This window comes from Primulina eburnea, chromosome 16 (genome assembly GCF_022965805.1).
Source record: "Primulina eburnea isolate SZY01 chromosome 16, ASM2296580v1, whole genome shotgun sequence".
In the NCBI taxonomy this organism is placed as follows: domain Eukaryota; kingdom Viridiplantae; phylum Streptophyta; class Magnoliopsida; order Lamiales; family Gesneriaceae; genus Primulina; species Primulina eburnea.
This window is the reverse complement of record NC_133116.1, coordinates 28,897,156-28,913,848: the sequence shown is the minus strand read 5'-3', so window position 1 is coordinate 28,913,848 and position 16,693 is coordinate 28,897,156. Positions and strand designations below refer to the sequence as shown.

The window sequence follows — 16,693 nt, the reverse complement described above, 5'->3', positions numbered from 1 at the left end:
TGGAAAAAATTATCAATAAATTTTTAATTATTATTTCATACTTGTATATTTTATACAAAGTAATTAATACAAAAAAATTCAAAAATTTCATTAAAAATACTTATATTATCATATATAAAAAATTTTAAAAAAAATAATTTTTACCAGGTCCACAGACCGTTTGGGTTGGCCCACCTAGTCCCGCACGGTTGACCAGCCTAGGCCCGCCTTTTTTTGAGTTGAAATTTTTTTAACCCAATTCACTTAAATTATGTGGCGGCGGAGTGGGTTGACTCTAAGAGCACAATCTAAATTGACGGTTCTAACTAAATATGTATTTAATAATATATATTTTGACAAAATTTTAAATCGCAAATCAACAACGGTTATATAACACCGTTGTCTTTTTCCAAAAAAACATGTTAATGAACAACGGTTCGCTAAAAACGTTATCGTTTCTCCAAAAAAAAAAACATTAATCAACAACGGTTAGCTAAAACCGTTGTTGTTTCCACTAATCAACAATGGTTTGCTAACACCGTAGTTTCCAAAAAAAAAACACGCTAATCAACAACGGTTAGCTAAAACTATTGTTGTTTGTCAAACTGTTGTCGTTTGTCCAAAAAAAACACGCTAACAGACAACGGTTTATAAAATCGTTGTTTTTTAAACAATAAGACAACGTTTTCTGAAAACCCGTTGTTGCAAATAGGAAAAAACACGCAAAACTACAACAGTTTCTCATATACCGTTGTTGTAGCTTCGAAAAAACCGCTAATACACAACGATTTTTGGAAAGCCGTTGTTAAAATCGTTGTCAAAATATAAATTTCAACGGTTTTCTAATAAAACCGTTGTTGTTTGACAGTTGTTGAATAACAAATTTGTTGTAATGTGTTGTCCTGCAAATACGAAGATAATCACGTGAATGGGCGCCGGAGGGATGTCTGGCGGTAGCTACTCCGATGCTCTAGTCAGCAGGTGAATGAGGAAAAAACCATGTAGCAAAGAGAAATGTTGTATAAATGGTGTATATCCCAGAGAATAAATTATGTGGGCAAGATATATGTGACTGAATCCCTTAATGTTTAAACAAACCTGGTATTTATATAAAAAAATTTAATGATGACCTTGTTTTCAATGCCTACTTACTAATTATGGCAAAATGGTTGCTCATACATTGCTTTTCTTACATGCCAAACTTTTCCTTTCGCCTTGTCAAATCATTGTGATTCTAATAATAATGTTTATCAAGATAAGGTATCTCATACCTGTGCACTCGAGTAAGGTATTATTATCGAGATAACCCAAGTAGAGAACCATCACTCTGGAACTCGTCTGGAAGCCCAGGAAGATGATGTCTCGGGCAGTCATTTGCCCAGCTATTATTGAACCTGCCCAAAGCTTGTCAGGATCTAACTCACAACCCGAAATCATCTAGTACCCACGACACGGGCTTCGCCGAGGGTATTAGTTTTCTTTTTGAATTTTTTTCATGAATGCAAAGAAAATATAACTAAATAATAAAAAGAAAACTGTAGCCAGGAGATGTTTAAAGGAGTTTTACGCACAATCTAGACATGCTATTCCATATAACATAAATAAAGTATGTAAGTTTATGTTCAGCGTGACGTAAAATTTAGAAACATAGTTTTAGCTTAAAAATGGTATTATTTATATTTTTTTTATTAACATATGGTATATTTAAAAAATTAGAATGTATTTCAAAATATAAGGGTCGAGTTTTTTATATTTGTGTCGAGTTTTTTAAATTTAAGTTTGAGTCTTAGTCGATTTTTTTAAATTTAGGTCGAATTTGAATTGAATTTTTTATATTTTGGTTGAGTTTTTACATTTGGGTCGAATTTTATAATTTGAGTCGATTTTTTTTTTTTTATATTTAGATAAAAAAAATTCATATTTGGGTTGCGTTTTCATAATTGGAAAGAGTTTCAAGGTGGAGTTTTTTGAGTCGAGTTTTTTGGTTTGAGTTTTGGATAGAGTTTTATATATTAGTTGACTTTGGGGTGAAATTTTTATTTTTATTAATTTAAATTTTTATATTTATAAACAAAATAAAAAAATATAACGGTAAATTTCAAAAAAATGCATCTGCCAATATTTCAATTAGAATTCAGTACCTAGCTAATTTTTTTAAAAAATCAGTACCTGACACATCTATACATTTAGTTTTAACTACCCATAAAGCAAACTTTATATTTTTACCCTTTATTATTTAAATAAATATATTATTTTATCCACAAAAATTATATCATTTTTCTCCATTTAAAATAGAATTTTAACAAAATATTGTTTCTCAGTTATCATGAAATAAATATAAATACTTATTTTGACATACAAAGTACCTATTATGGGGTTTCAGATACTTGATTTCGCTCTTTGAATACTCCAAATATATAAGAAAATACTATATTTTCGAGCATTCACCATAAATTCAGTCATTGTTGGTCTTTTCATGAAAATGCATTAGGATGATTTATTCATGTCATTTTATTTTTATTTTTTTAAAAACCATAGGTCATCATTTTTCATGAAATAAGATTAAGTATTTATTTTGACCAACAAAATACCTATTTTGGAGTTCCAAATGCTTGATTTTACTCTTTGAATACTCCAAATGTGTAAGAAAATACTGGATCTTCAAGCTATCACAATAAATTCAATCATTGTTGGTATTTTCATTGAAATTACATTAAGATGACTTATTCATGTCATCTTATTTTTGAAAAAACACGGTTTCTCACTCATTGTTGAATTAGAAAAATTACTTATTTTGATCGATAAAATACTTATTTTCGTGTTCCAAATATTTGATTTGGCTACTTGAATACTTCAAATTTGTAAGAAAGTACTTAAGTTTCAAGTAATATTACGTGAATTTTGATTGTGTCATTTGTGAAGTTAAAGTGTGATATTTAAATTGGTACACATAGTATCTAATTATAGTATATAAATACGCGATTTTAACCCGTAAATACTCATATCCAATTATTTGAGGATGCCAAAATATAATTTGAAGTTAATATTAAGTGACACCAATGATGATATTCGTGAAGCAAAAATGTGATACCTAAATTAATACAAATAATACATAATTCGAGTTCATAAACACTTGATTTTACCTTTAAATACTCAAATTCGATTGAGTATGTCCAAATATATAATTTGAAGATAATATTGAATATTTTTTGATGATGAGATTTATGAATAAAAAACGTGCTACCTAAATTGGTACAATTAGTACCTAATTTGATTTCACATATACTTGATTTACCCTTTTAAGACTCAATTTCGATTATTTTGGGATATAAAAAAATATAGTTTCAATTAATATTGAGTGACTTTTGATGTGTCATTTGTGAAGTTAAAATGTGATACCTTAATTAGTGCAAAAAATATCTAATTCGAGTCTACAAATACTTTATTTTACTCCCTAAATGAGAAGTATTTTAATTTGAGTTTGCAAATACTTGATTTCGTAAATGAGATACTCACAATATATATTAAAATACTGGATATTCGAGTAAGCAACGTAAGTTCACCAAATGTTGATGTATATAATGAATGATTACCAATAAATATTATGAAAGAATACTAATGAGGATAATATCAAATGAAGTATTGCATTGTCATTTAATGAATATCAACAAGTATTATTAATGAATATTAATGATATTATAAATTAATACTCATAAGTATACAGAAAAATACTAATAATTATAATGAATAATTACCAATAAGTATTATGTCAAATAAGTATAATTGTCAAATAAGTCATTCAATGAATATCAAAAAGTATTGTCAATTAATATTTATGAGTATTTTATAAATCATTGATCCAAGAATCGATAGATATGCTTAAAGTGCAAACTTCAAGCTCATTTACGAACTATGTTTATAATGCATCTCTTAATTAGTCCATGATGAATAATGAACTATGTTTATTTATTTAAATGATATGAATAAGTATCATACTGAATTTTCCATGGAAATATTGTATATTCGAATATCCAGTATTTTAATGCATATTGTGAGTATCTTGTTTACGAAATCAAGTATTTGCAAACTCAAATTAGGTACTTCTCAAGTAAAATTAAGTACTTTAAAATTTTCATGCTTATTAAAGAATTTTTTTAGCAAAAAATATATTAAATAAGATGAATATGCAATCCATGCTTAGTGATCGAGCAAAACTTTCATTGTAAAATTATTAGTAAAAATTAATAATATTCAAGCTCGAAATAATCGCAAGTGCACGATGTCAAGTAATAATATAGTCATGGACTTGCAATAATCGCAAGTGCACGATGTCAAAATATTCCATGCTTAGTGATTGAGCAAAACTTTCATTGTCTAAGGACTGTATTTCTCAATTATTATTCTCAATTATTCAATTTTTAGCAGCGATACTTCAGATGATTGTTTACTACTACGATTATTAAATAAAAACTCAATGAAATGGTTCAAAGATTAATGATGAAATAAATAAGTTAGAATGATTGATTAAAGTTCAATGAGAAATGAATTTGTTGGGAATCTCGGTTCACCTACCCCTCGCTAATCTACTTAATTCGTTAGACAATTATCTATGCTTTCGACGAGATTTCGTATCCAATTGAACACGCTCTCTCAAGCTATGCCAAAATAATTCAACTCAGTGGAGTAATTAAATATCTTTAATTATTTATCAATGGTGAATTGCATGTCGTTTTATTAAATCCCATAGCTTTTGACCTACTGGACTATGACTATCGATGTGTATCCGACTTCATATTTATCTGTAAATTGTAAATCCACGGATTATGATATTCGTTCCTATCACGGGCTATTATCTTGAAGAACATTGTCCGGAAATCTTCAAATCTTCTCTCTAAGCTATTTTCCTCTTTCAAAGCTTTGTAGCTGCTGAAAAGTTTTTGAACATGTCATCTAATTACATCTTGGATGAAAACGTGAGCACTTTGTGAACTTACGTTACATATTAGAATATCCAGTATTTTAATACTCATTATAAGTATCTCAGTTACTAAATCAAGTATTTTAAAACTGAAATTAGGAATTTTGCAAAGTAAAATTAAGTACTTGAAAAAGTTCAATATTTGGTTGCGAATTTGTTTTTTTAACAATTAAAAAAACTATTATATGAAATGAACATGTCATCCAAATGTATCTTGGATGGAAATGCGAGCACTTGGTGAACTTACGTTGATATTCGAATATACAGTATTTTAATACTCATTCTAAGTATCTCATTTACCAAATCAAATATTTTAAAATTGAAATTAGGTATTTCGCAAATAAAACTAAGTACTTGAAAAAGTTCAATACTTAGTTGCGAATTTGTTTTTTTTTTAAATTAAAAATAATTTAAATAAAATGAACATGTCATCCAAATGTATCTTGGATGGAAATGCGAGCACTTGGTGAATGTGCGTTGCATATTCGAATATCTAGTATTTTAATACTCATTCTGAGTATTTCATTTACCAAATCAAGAATTTTAAAATTGAAATTAAGTATTTCGCAAATAAAATTAAGTATTTAAAAAAATTCAATGCTTAGTTACGAATTTGTTTTTTTAACAATAAAAAAATAATTAAATGAAATAAATATGTCATCCAAATGCATCTTGGATGAAAATGCGAGCACTTGGTAACTTACATTGCATATTCAAATATCCAGTATGTTAATACCCATTCTGAGTATCTCATTTTACCAAATAAAGTATTTTAAAATTGAAATTAGGTATTTCGCAAGTAAAACTAAGTATTTGAAAAAGTTTAATGATTAGTTACGAATCTGTTTATTTTTTAACAATTAAAAAATAATAAATGAAAGAACATGTCATCCAAATGCATCTCGGATGGAAATGTGAGCATTTGGTGAACTTACGTTACATATTCTAATATCCAGTATTTTTATACTCATTCTGAGTATTCATTTACCAAATCAAGTATTTTAAAATTTAAATTAGGTGTTTCGCAAGTAAAACTAAGTACTTTAAAAAGTTCAAGGCTTAGTTGCGAATTTGTTTTTCTTTTAAAAAATAAAAAAATATTTAAATTAAATGTACATGTCATCTAAATGCATCTTGGATAGAAATACGAGCACTTGGTGAACTTACATTGCCTACTAGAATATCCAGTATTTTATTAATTTTTATGAGTATCTCAATTATCAAATCAAACATTTAAAATTGAAATTAGGTATTTCGCAAATAAAAGTAAGTACTTCAAAATGTTCAATGCTCGACTGCAAATTTTTTTATAAAAAAATAATTAAATGAAATGAATATGTCATCTAAATGTATCTTGGATGGAATGCGAGCATTTGGTAAACTTACGTTTTATATTCGAATATCCAGTATTTTAATACACATTCTGAGTATCTCATTTACCAAATCAAGTATTTTAAAATTGAAATTAGGTATTTCAAAAATAAAACTAAGTATTTGAAAAATTTCAATGTTTAGTTGCGAATTTGTTTTTTTAACAATAAAAAATAATTAAATGAAATGAACATGTCATCCAAATGGATATTGGATGGAAATACGAGCATTTGGTTAACTCGAATATTCAGTATTTTAATACACATTCTGAGTATTTCATTTACTAAATCGAGTATTTTAAAACTAAAATTAAGTGTTTCGCAAGTAAAACTAAGCATTTCAAAAAGTTCAATTAGTTGAGAATTTGTTTTTTTTAAATAAAAAATATTTAAACTTAATTTATATGTCATTCAAATGCATTGGGAATGATGAGTGGAAAGAGAAGATGACCAACAAAATAGGTATTTATATAATTTTTTTATTAATTAAAAGGGTAAAAAGGTAAATATGCATGAAACATGTAGTAAACAATAAGGCATAGTTTGGTACACATGATAGGATAAACATGTGATATATAATATAGTGATAAGTTAAGGATAAATAAGATGTATGATATTATATTTAATGTTTGGTATGATTTTAAGAAGAGTGATAAATTTATATATTAGATTGTAATAACAAAATTAACCTTATCATAATAAATTTTATAATTTCAAATGTGTTGCTTGCGTACATATTTCTTATTTGTTCATGCGTCGACAGTGTTTGCATGATTTATTTGAGATTCATACAAATCATTTATATAATTATCTCGAGTTCATTTATATATTTATCATATTATATAATATATAAAAATAAATAAAAGTATTTATTTAATTTTAATCTACCTACAAGTAAAATGAGAGAACAATAAGGTTTATGATTTTTATATATTGAGGGCAATTAAGTTATTTATGGTGTTTTTATCATTAGATTAAAATTATCACATCTAGGGGTGATCAAAATTTTTTATTAACCGCCCGAACCGAATTGCACCGCACCGTTTTTCATAATATTTTATAAAAACCGCGATTAAAAATATTAATCATAAACCGTACCGCATACGCGGTTCGGTTATTTTTTTTGCCAAGAACCGCACCAAACCGCACCGCCTAAACCGCTTGCCATAATATTTGGCTTATATTATAATAATTTGTAAACAACATATTCAAATAAAGAAGTCATCATTCATTATATCCTAGCTCTCTTTAAAATTATTATTCTTACAAATAAAACTTATCTTTTTCTTAATTATTCTTCATATTAGTCTTTTATTAAAGTATTTATTTTTTTTGCTACAATATTTTGTTTGTAGTTTGAAAGTAAAAAAATAATAAAATAGTGTAAATGTCATTTTTGTTGTTAATGTGTTGTGTTGTTAAATTATTAACTTAGTTTTGAATCTTGATTATTGTTTAATCTATTTTGATATTTATATGCTTTGAACTATATTTTATATTTGAAAACAATATATTGTTGTTGTTTCAAATAAATTAGAATATATGTTCTAATATTTTTCATTAAAAAAACCGCAAAACCGACTGCAACCGCTTGAAACCGCTCAAAACCGTAAGACTGATTTTTTACGTAAAACCGCGATTAATTTTTCAAAATACTAACCGACTGCATATGGCAATTCGGTTTGAATTTTTTTAAAAAAAACCGCAAAACCGCACCGTGATCACCCCTAATCACATCTCATAAAAGGGATATTTTATCGTTATATAAAATTATTTATCACGGGCTCATGACAATATCATGAACTTTTTAAAAATGTACCAAACATGGGATAAGAGATGATTATTTATCAATCACTCTCTTATCTCATGTACCAAACTATACCTAAGCTGGTTTTTTATCAGGTACTAAATTACAAAAATAAATTTATGAGTACTGAATCTTAAATAAATTAAATAATAGAAATAGGTATTTTTCTACAAAATGCCCAAAATATAATGACACCCTTTTTTGGACGAAAGGAACTCCTTATTCCGTCGTTTCCCCAAGATTGCCTTGGTCGGGAGAACAATTCTTTTTCCCCCAACAATGATTCCGCAAATTGCAACGAGTTGAATTTCATTTTCCCATTAGGTGAGGTGGAGAAGTGCAAATTGCCCAGATCACGCATGTTCATCTACGCTTCGCCATTGTCGCAGAATCGGGGCTCCAGATTTCTGGTTAGGTTTTTCGTCGAGAAGGTTGGTCTCATAATTCAGTCTTCTTCTTCACTCACTCTGGGTGGCTATTTTCGCCATTTCTTTATGCTTTTTCCGTTTATGATTCAGGGTGTTCCAAATTTTGTTTTTATGTGAGAAAAACATATAAATTAGGGATTTTGTTTTATAAATAATGGATATATGCTTCCGAAAGAGTGTGTTATGATACAAATCCCATTTGGTTTGTTATTCTAGTTGTCTATCTGTTTCTTGTGATGTGAAATGGAAGATGATTTAGATTATAGGACTGTATTTTTCATTGGTATAGGCTTATAGCACGATCATACAGTGTGGAAACATCCTTGAGTTGGACTGGTATATTGTAGAGCTGTTTTGGGGTTAGTAGGAAAAGTAGTTGAGGAAGTTTTGGATTTGAAATCTGAGAAGCTCCTCTATTTCATCAAATTTTTTGTGTCTTATTGAACCATTTTCCTCTTTGCATGTATCTGGATTTCAACCAAATGTAGTAAGAATGGGAGAAGCTGATGCTGAACCTGAGAATGTTATGACTGAGCTACAAACCAAGGAGTTGAGACAGCAGTGTGGTGAAAGTGACAGTGAGGAAGACCCTGAAGAAGATAAAGAAAACGGGTTGTGTGAGGAAATTTCTGAAGATCCTGAAAATGTAATGAACGAGGAACCTGAAGAAGCGGCTTCGGAGGTAGAAATATATGAGGAATCTGATGAATATCCTGGAAATACCATGGTTGAGGTGTCTGAAGATGATCCAGAAGAGGAAATAAATGAGGAAAATGATTGTGATCTAGAGGACGAAGCTGATGGTGAACCTGAAGATGATCCAGAAGAGGAAATAAATGAGGAAAATGATTGTGATCTAGAGGACGAAGTACACGAGGAGCCTGGTGAAAATCTAGAGGAAGAAATATATGAAGAACCCGAAGAAGAATCGGAAGAAGAAATAGTTGAGGATCTTGGATATGGTCCAGAAGAAGAAATGGATGAAGAACCTGAAGAAGAATCAGAAGAGGAAATTGTTGAGGATCAAGAAGATGATCCAGAAGAGGAAATAGACAAGGAATCTGATGAAGAGCAAGCGGTGGAAAATTCTAATCTCTCTCTTTTAAGGGGTGGTAGTGCAGATGTTAAGGGTTTGGGGCATAAACTCAATGACAGTGCTGATGGAGAAAGCAGAAATAAAATGGTTGCTATTAAGACGAGTGGACCCATTTTAAGTACTGTCACTCCATCAGAGTTACACCAGAGTAACAATGTAACCAAACATGTTCAGCATTCCTCAAGATTGGGAAAAATGACACTAGAAGGCTGTAAATCACAGAAGATGATTCAGAATGAAGAAAACTTGAAGTCCGAATCAAATGGTACATTTGCTACAAGCGAGTTTGATGGTAAAATAGGACTTCTTAGTGTCACTGTCAATGATGATTGTGCTTCTAGACAGCAGGAGCCTGGTACAAGTTCTAGAAAACACAGGCAGAGTCGGTGGGATCTCAGAGCTGAAGAGGAAACTCCTTTACTAGCTGGGACTGGTAAAAGAAGGAAAACCAGGTGGGATAATGATGATTCTCGAAATTTCTTGTTTCAGGTATCAAGCTCCTTGGAGCTTTCAACGAACCAAGAGGTCTTGAGGTTGAAGGAGAGTTTAATGGAAATAAACAAAATGCTGCAATGTTCGGAGATTAATGGTAAGGAAACTGCAGAAGAAATATCCCCTCAGAAACCAGATAACATTAGCCATGGCATGAAGATAAATGCACGTGCACGGAGGAAACTCAAGAAAAGTCAACGAAAATTTTATCTCAGTTAGCTACACGATTATCCTGTCAAAGTCCTTACCCTTTTACAGAGAAAATTTTTGTTCCTGTGGGGGAGTATCCAACCTATAAATTCATAGGTCTTATTCTTGGACCTAAGGGAAATACCCAAAAAAGAATGGAGAAGGAAACTGGAGCAAAGATTCGTCTAAGAGGAAAAGGTTTTGGGGACCATTCTGAGGCTGAAGAATTACATGTCCTCGTGGAAGCTGACAACCAAAGGGCATTGAATGCTGCCAAGGCTATGGTTGAGAAGCTGCTTATTCCGGTGGCCGATGAAAATAATGAACACAAAAAAGCTCAGTTAACAGAGCTTGCAAAAATGAGGGGAACATATAAAGATCAAAACACATGCCAGTTGTGCAAGGAGCAAGGCCACATACAATATGCCTGCCCTCTGAAAGATTCCAGTTTTAATGCTGCTTGTTGCGACACATGCGGAGGTTTTGACCATCCCACATCAAAATGTAAATCAAATGAAAAATCAAACAAAGAGGTGGACAATTCAACTCTTTATGTGGGCTATCTATCCCAGGTAACTGATGAAAAAAGGTTAAAAGAGCTATTCTTGCCGTTTGGTAAAATCATCAAGGCTGCAGTAATCAAGGATCCAATGACAGGTCTCAGTAAAGGTTACGGATTTGTTGAATTCGACAAGTCCACTGATGCATCTGCAGCTGTCACATACATGAATGGGTACAAAATGGCAGGTAAAGTTTTGGCAGTTAGAATAGCTGGGCAGAAACCTGTTGCAGCTCCCCCACCTACGCCTGTTCCATCTGTTATTTATGGTCAGACTGGTGGCATCTACGGCCGTGAACCATCAATGTTTCCTGGGGCTCAAGTCTCCTTCTCAACCAGCGAAAGTTCATATTTTCCTTATTCTTCTGGTACTGTTGCTAGAACTGTGGGTTCAACCATCCCTCCATATGCCGCGACTAGCATCATTTACCCAAGGATGAATAACAACGATGTCTTTAGTCGTGAATTTTCTTGCCAGATCCCCAGTTCATTTTCCAATTCAGCAATATCCCATTTCCATGGTAATCCAGATACCGGTTCCCAATTCAAGTCATACATCACCAGTTCCCAGTTCAATCCCTACATCACTAATCCAGCCATGGATGAATTTCGAACATTCAGTCAGATTACAGAGACTAAAGATAAACCCAATTATGGGCAAGGTTATCGACTTTCATGATGTGAGTGACACTGTACAAAATGTATGCCCGGTACTACCTGGAGTTATCCGGAGATGTTCAATTGATTAAAAAAACCAGTTGATGAGAAGATTACAAAAATCATTTTCATTTTCATATGACTGGTTTTGTTTCACTTCCCATGGTTAGAATTTGTTTATGTTGTTCCCCCTTTTACTCTATTCGAGACATGAATAATTACAGAATATATAAAATCCATTTTTGTGATTTCCAGGACTGAAATCAATAAATGGCATACATGGAAATAAAAACAAGAATTGAATTGGCATAGACATCCTTCTCGATCAGAATCCATCTTGATGAAGCCCGAATTGTCCACATTTGTCAATCAAGAGTTTCGATTTCCTATTCTGGCTATGAACAATCTGAGCTCCCTGGCTTTTCTTGCGTGTTCAGGTGAAACATCATTATCTGACTCAATCAACTCAACATCAATGCACTTCACATCTTGGCATTCAGAAATGCCACGAGCACGTACTGATGGTGAAGGGCTCATCAAATCAATTATTTCTGTTTCAGGGAAACTCAAACCAGTGGCATAGCAATCTGAACTGGAGCTAACCCCATTCTTCCCTTCTTCGCCTCCTCGACTGTTAACCTTCAACTTGGAACCATGGCATGTCCTTGGGTCGAGCATATCAACACGGGTGGAGGTACTGATCTCCTCTGGTACCAATCCTCCTAAAATATCAGTATTGTTCGTGTGTCGCTCACTATCAAGCAGCAGTTCCCGTAGTTTATCATTAATTTCCTTCAGAACTGTCTTCCCTACTTTCTTTGGCCTCGACTTATGCTTCGGTTTCTTCTCTTGAGCTTTCCTTTCATGAAATTCCAGAATCTTTTCGGGACAAGCACTAACACGAAAGGAGAAATGAATAAGACCCCACGGTAGTTAAAAATGGCAAGTAAGAGCACTCGTTCCCTAAACTAAGGTATTGATCCACTACTATGCGTAAACTTGTACATGCTATTGCCCGTCTCACCTCTCCACAAGATCGGCAGGTACCACAGATGCTTTGAGCCCATGCATGTCTGCCCAAGTAACCTCAAAGTAGTCTCTTCCTCGAGTTATTCTCTTCTTAACAATGCTAGATACAGGACACTTGACTGGCATCTGCAATCACGAGCAAAAATCATTCCATTCTTCTTTTATTTCTTGAAGACAATACAAGTTCAAATGAAGATTCCAAGGTTTAGAACAAATACAAATATAATTTCAAAAGTCAAGTGACACATACGTAGGTCTCTTCATTAAAACAATGAAAAGGTGATACTGAACATAAATTTGAGGTCTCCAAAACAGGACTTACGTATGGTTGGAAACAAAAAATTTATAAACCTCCAGGTTGCTCAGAAGCAGCAAAAAGATTGTTACCTCGTCTATATGCAGATGGACTCCAAGTTGTGATGAGGTGGAGCAAAGGTTAGAGAATCGCCTCAAGTCTCTTTCAGCGATCTTCGGAAGAATGTATTCGTCTGAGCCGACAAATACACACTCTTTCAGAAATCAAATGTGGTAGAGCACCATTTTACCATTTTACAAATTTCATTAATAAAAAAAATTGTTCTCTCACTTATTCTTGCCATTTTACAGATTTCATAAAGCGAATTTTTTTATCTCCATTCGATTTCAGTCTGTGTTACAACATTTACCTACATGTTCAAAACTGGTATATGTGACGGTTTCAAAGACCACATGCATGCACTTATAAATACATACATTCACCATGCGGTGGTAGTTGGCTAAGTTAGAACCTGTTTTCTCTGGAGGCCAGTCAAAAAACTGAGCACATATCTGATGCAACTGGCTACGACGAAAGGTATACAGAGAAAGAGCCCTGCAAAGATGAAATAATGGATTTCTTTTTTCATTTTATTCATTGTCACTGAATGAAAAGCATTACACCTGCAAACATGCTTCTTCAATGATCAGATCCCCACGCCTCATACTCACAACGTCAGAGATGATTTGAACTAACCTGTGCACGGCAACTGATTCCGCAGAATGGCATTTTGGCTTCAAGTATGCATCAATCACTTTCAAAAACTGGTTGTCGATAGGCAAATTACACCCATTCCCTAAATCATGTAGTGATATTAATGGGAGGAATAGTAGTAGCTACGTATTGGAACTATAAAATGCATGAGAGGAGATTTTTGCAGTTGAACGTTGAGAATTTTTAGTGTGGCTCAGGCCTCAGGGTCTTCGTAAATCCCACAAAATGTCAAGTTCGTACAACTATAGAGGCCCAAGAGATGATAAACTAACCAACAAAATTAGTATTGAGAATGGCAAAGTGCTCTTCATGTTTGCTTGTTAAAGTTTGTTCTTTTCTTTTGGAGTTCTTTTGTTTCTTTACAATTGACAATCCCTCTAATGCAAGACGTCGAAGAACAGTGGAGTCGCCGATAGATTTGACAAACTGACAAGCTGACTCCTACATCAAAAAAAAAAAAGGAATATCATGTAAAGGAGTCTAATGGCAGATTTTGGTAGTAAAATGTGGTGAACAGAATTATCTTAACCTAACCGGTCCAAAACCACGAACTCCTTGTGTATAATCACTGCCAAGAAGAACAGCTAGAGAAATCTGAAGGTCACAACATTTTAAAAAAGATTTAGTTAAAAATTCCATGTCTTTAATTACATCACAAGAGAAGTGAAATTACCAAGGAATTCCTTCCAAATCCGAGGCATCTCTCAATATCATCCATTTCATAGCAAACAACATAACCACCTTCACCTGAATGAAGAAAGGAATTAGCGAAAGTATATCATAGCAGATGTACTGAAACAAAGGGAACTTGTCACTCACCAAGACAAATATCTCTGTAGACCGTTCTCGCCCCAAACAAAAAAGCATCAGAATCTGTCGTGAAACATCCATCCTGATGAACCATATAATTGAAGAAATAAAAATTGTATAATCATAACAATTTGGTACATGATTGAAACACCGTTAGAGAGTCACCAATGGCCACATTTGAAAAAATCTTAAATTTAAAGTGTCGAATGAACAGATTTTTGAGAAACTAACGCATAACGATTCAGAGTTTAGCAATGCACATTGAGCTTCAGCCTCCTCAAGTCTGCATATGTTTTGGGAGAAACAGATTGCTATAAGTGCGCATCGAGAACATTCAAAATGGAAAGATGAGTAATAAAATCTCTTGTGAAAATCAAATCTTCTTGCCCTCATCATGTAACCAGTATAAATAGTTTCACCACATACCCTAATAACTTACCCATTCAGGCATGGAATACCAAGCGCCAAAGCTAGAACTTCAGCTTCCTTTATCATTCGTGAAAACTCAGATCCCATGTTTCTTTTAATAGACGATGCTTTACAATGATTTGCAGCATCAACAATGGCCTGCATAACTTATGACAGCAATTTAGTATGGATGTTGCTGATATAAAAAAGAAGTCTTGAGAAAAGGCACATGGTAATATTACTTCGTTCTCTGCATTATTTAAGCGACGCCTGTATGTAGATAATTTGACAGCAGGAATTGCTCCATCTAGATAAATGCAAATTCAGGCATGAGTCACAATTGTTTTTAGCTATCATGATTAAGATATATTCCATCATGACAGTTTGTAATAGCATGAAAATTTAAGTTTCCAGGTTTCTTCAGGCTTTGTCTCCAAATTTTTTAATTCGTATTCATTACAAGCATGAACTAACAGAGAGCCTTATAATCAGTGATTTATATTAATCTTAGACAGTGGTTCCCTGACAGGCTCGCGTGAAAAGCAAGAAAGGTGGCCTCGAATACACCTCGAAGAAGTCTTAAACAAAGATTCAAGAAAACGAGCACAAGGGCGGGGCACCACATAGTACCTGTAACAAAGATAAGACTACAATTCAAGGCAATGAGAGCTCTTAGGCGGTGGAACAAACCCCTCAAATAAACCTTCTCTTTCGTCGCACAGTGAGATCTATTCACACTTTGAAGTTGAACCATCCAACAAGACAAATCCACGCATACCCTCTTGCTCCTAATTGACAAGTATCCAACGAAAACAGCAAGAGAGTTCAAATCTTTTACACAGATTTACACATAAACCATCCATCCCTCGGTTCTTGCAAAGGGAAATTGATGATTAACTTACTGGAGATGGTGAAGAGGAAGGGTTTTCTTGCAAGATTCCAATATGTCCCAGAGATTCTTCACTCCCATGATTCTAGCACCTTCTTATAGAAGGATTACACAAACATAGTTGTCGTATATTCAATGTGAGTGAAGTTTTTCCAAAATTCTGTGAAATTCTCCACGGATGGAGTAGCCGTTGATTGGAGTCGATTTGATTTTTTGAATAAAGGAAAAAAAAATATCGAATCTTCGCTGTAAATTTTCGATAGTCCCCCGTGTTCAAAGTTCAAACCTCGGGGTAAAATGTAATTTTTTAAAAAGGAGGTGCTAAATGCGAATTAATTACTTTACGGTCCTTGAACTCCCATGAAAATCAATTCAAACAAAATATTTAATCTAGAGTAGGTATCTTGTGAGACGGTCTAACCGATCTTTATCCATGAGACGGGTCAACTCTACCGATATTCACAATAAAATATAATACTCTTAGAATAAAAAGTAATATTTTTTCATGGATGACTCAAATAAGATATCCGTCTCACAAATACGATTCGTAAAACTGTCTCACACAAGTTTTTACCTTTAATCTAAATGTATAATATAAGAAACCATTTTCACATATTTTTTATCTTAACAAAATTCAATTACTTTTTCCTAAATGTGTTGGGGCCGGTTAATTAGACATTAATTCTAACAAAAAAAAAAAAACCTTTTTGATTTATAATTTCTTTTAACTTTTTTACACATGACGTTATTACACAAACTATACTAAGACAATTCGTAAATACCAAGTATGACATATAATCACATTATCGGGAATTTCATATATCATAATGTTAGTTAAATAAAGAACAAATAGCTAAAATTTTCCATTTTTAACAGAAAATTATTAAATGTTATTATGTTATTAATAAATAAACTTTTTTCCTTCATACAACTAAAACATGTGATTTATTTCGCCTCCAAAAAAACGTGATTTATTTTAAATTTATACGTTTT

At 32.4% G+C, this 16,693-nt stretch overlaps 2 protein-coding genes across 2 annotated transcripts; one reads left to right on the top strand and one right to left on the bottom strand.

Moving 5' to 3' along the window:
* Positions 1-8,348: 8,348 nt before the first annotated feature.
* On the top strand, positions 8,349-11,578 carry LOC140815913 (uncharacterized). Its single transcript, XM_073174945.1, has 3 exons — positions 8,349-8,565; positions 9,051-10,232; positions 10,310-11,578. The coding sequence occupies exons 2-3, from the start codon at positions 9,056-9,058 to the stop codon at positions 11,575-11,577; spliced, it is 2,445 nt and encodes an 814-aa protein (XP_073031046.1). The 5' UTR covers positions 8,349-8,565; positions 9,051-9,055; the 3' UTR covers position 11,578.
* A 346-nt stretch (positions 11,579-11,924) lies between these two features.
* LOC140815912 (single-strand DNA endonuclease 1) lies at positions 11,925-16,007 on the bottom strand. Its single transcript, XM_073174944.1, has 14 exons — positions 15,714-16,007; positions 15,442-15,599; positions 15,054-15,118; positions 14,843-14,970; positions 14,635-14,686; positions 14,413-14,485; positions 14,267-14,340; positions 14,128-14,187; positions 13,866-14,034; positions 13,576-13,675; positions 13,352-13,434; positions 12,972-13,072; positions 12,580-12,710; positions 11,925-12,450 (listed from the first exon to the last, which is right to left on the bottom strand). The coding sequence occupies exons 1-14, from the start codon at positions 15,779-15,781 to the stop codon at positions 11,925-11,927; spliced, it is 1,788 nt and encodes a 595-aa protein (XP_073031045.1). The 5' UTR covers positions 15,782-16,007.
* Between the last annotated feature and the right edge of the window lie 686 nt (positions 16,008-16,693).

Coding starts and splice junctions, on each gene's coding strand:
- LOC140815913 (XM_073174945.1), top strand. CDS start 9,056: ATGGGAGAAGCTGATGCTGAACCTGAGAATGTTATGACTGAGCTACAA. Junction 10,233..10,309: donor AATAAACAAAATGCTGCAAT/GTTCGGAGATTA, acceptor CATGGCATGAAG/ATAAATGCACGTGCACGGAG.
- LOC140815912 (XM_073174944.1), bottom strand. CDS start 15,781: ATGGGAGTGAAGAATCTCTGGGACATATTGGAATCTTGCAAGAAAACC. Junction 14,486..14,634: donor TAAACTCTGAATCGTTATGC/GTTAGTTTCTCA, acceptor ATGGTTCATCAG/GATGGATGTTTCACGACAGA. Junction 12,451..12,579: donor CCTGCCGATCTTGTGGAGAG/GTGAGACGGGCA, acceptor CTTTCGTGTTAG/TGCTTGTCCCGAAAAGATTC.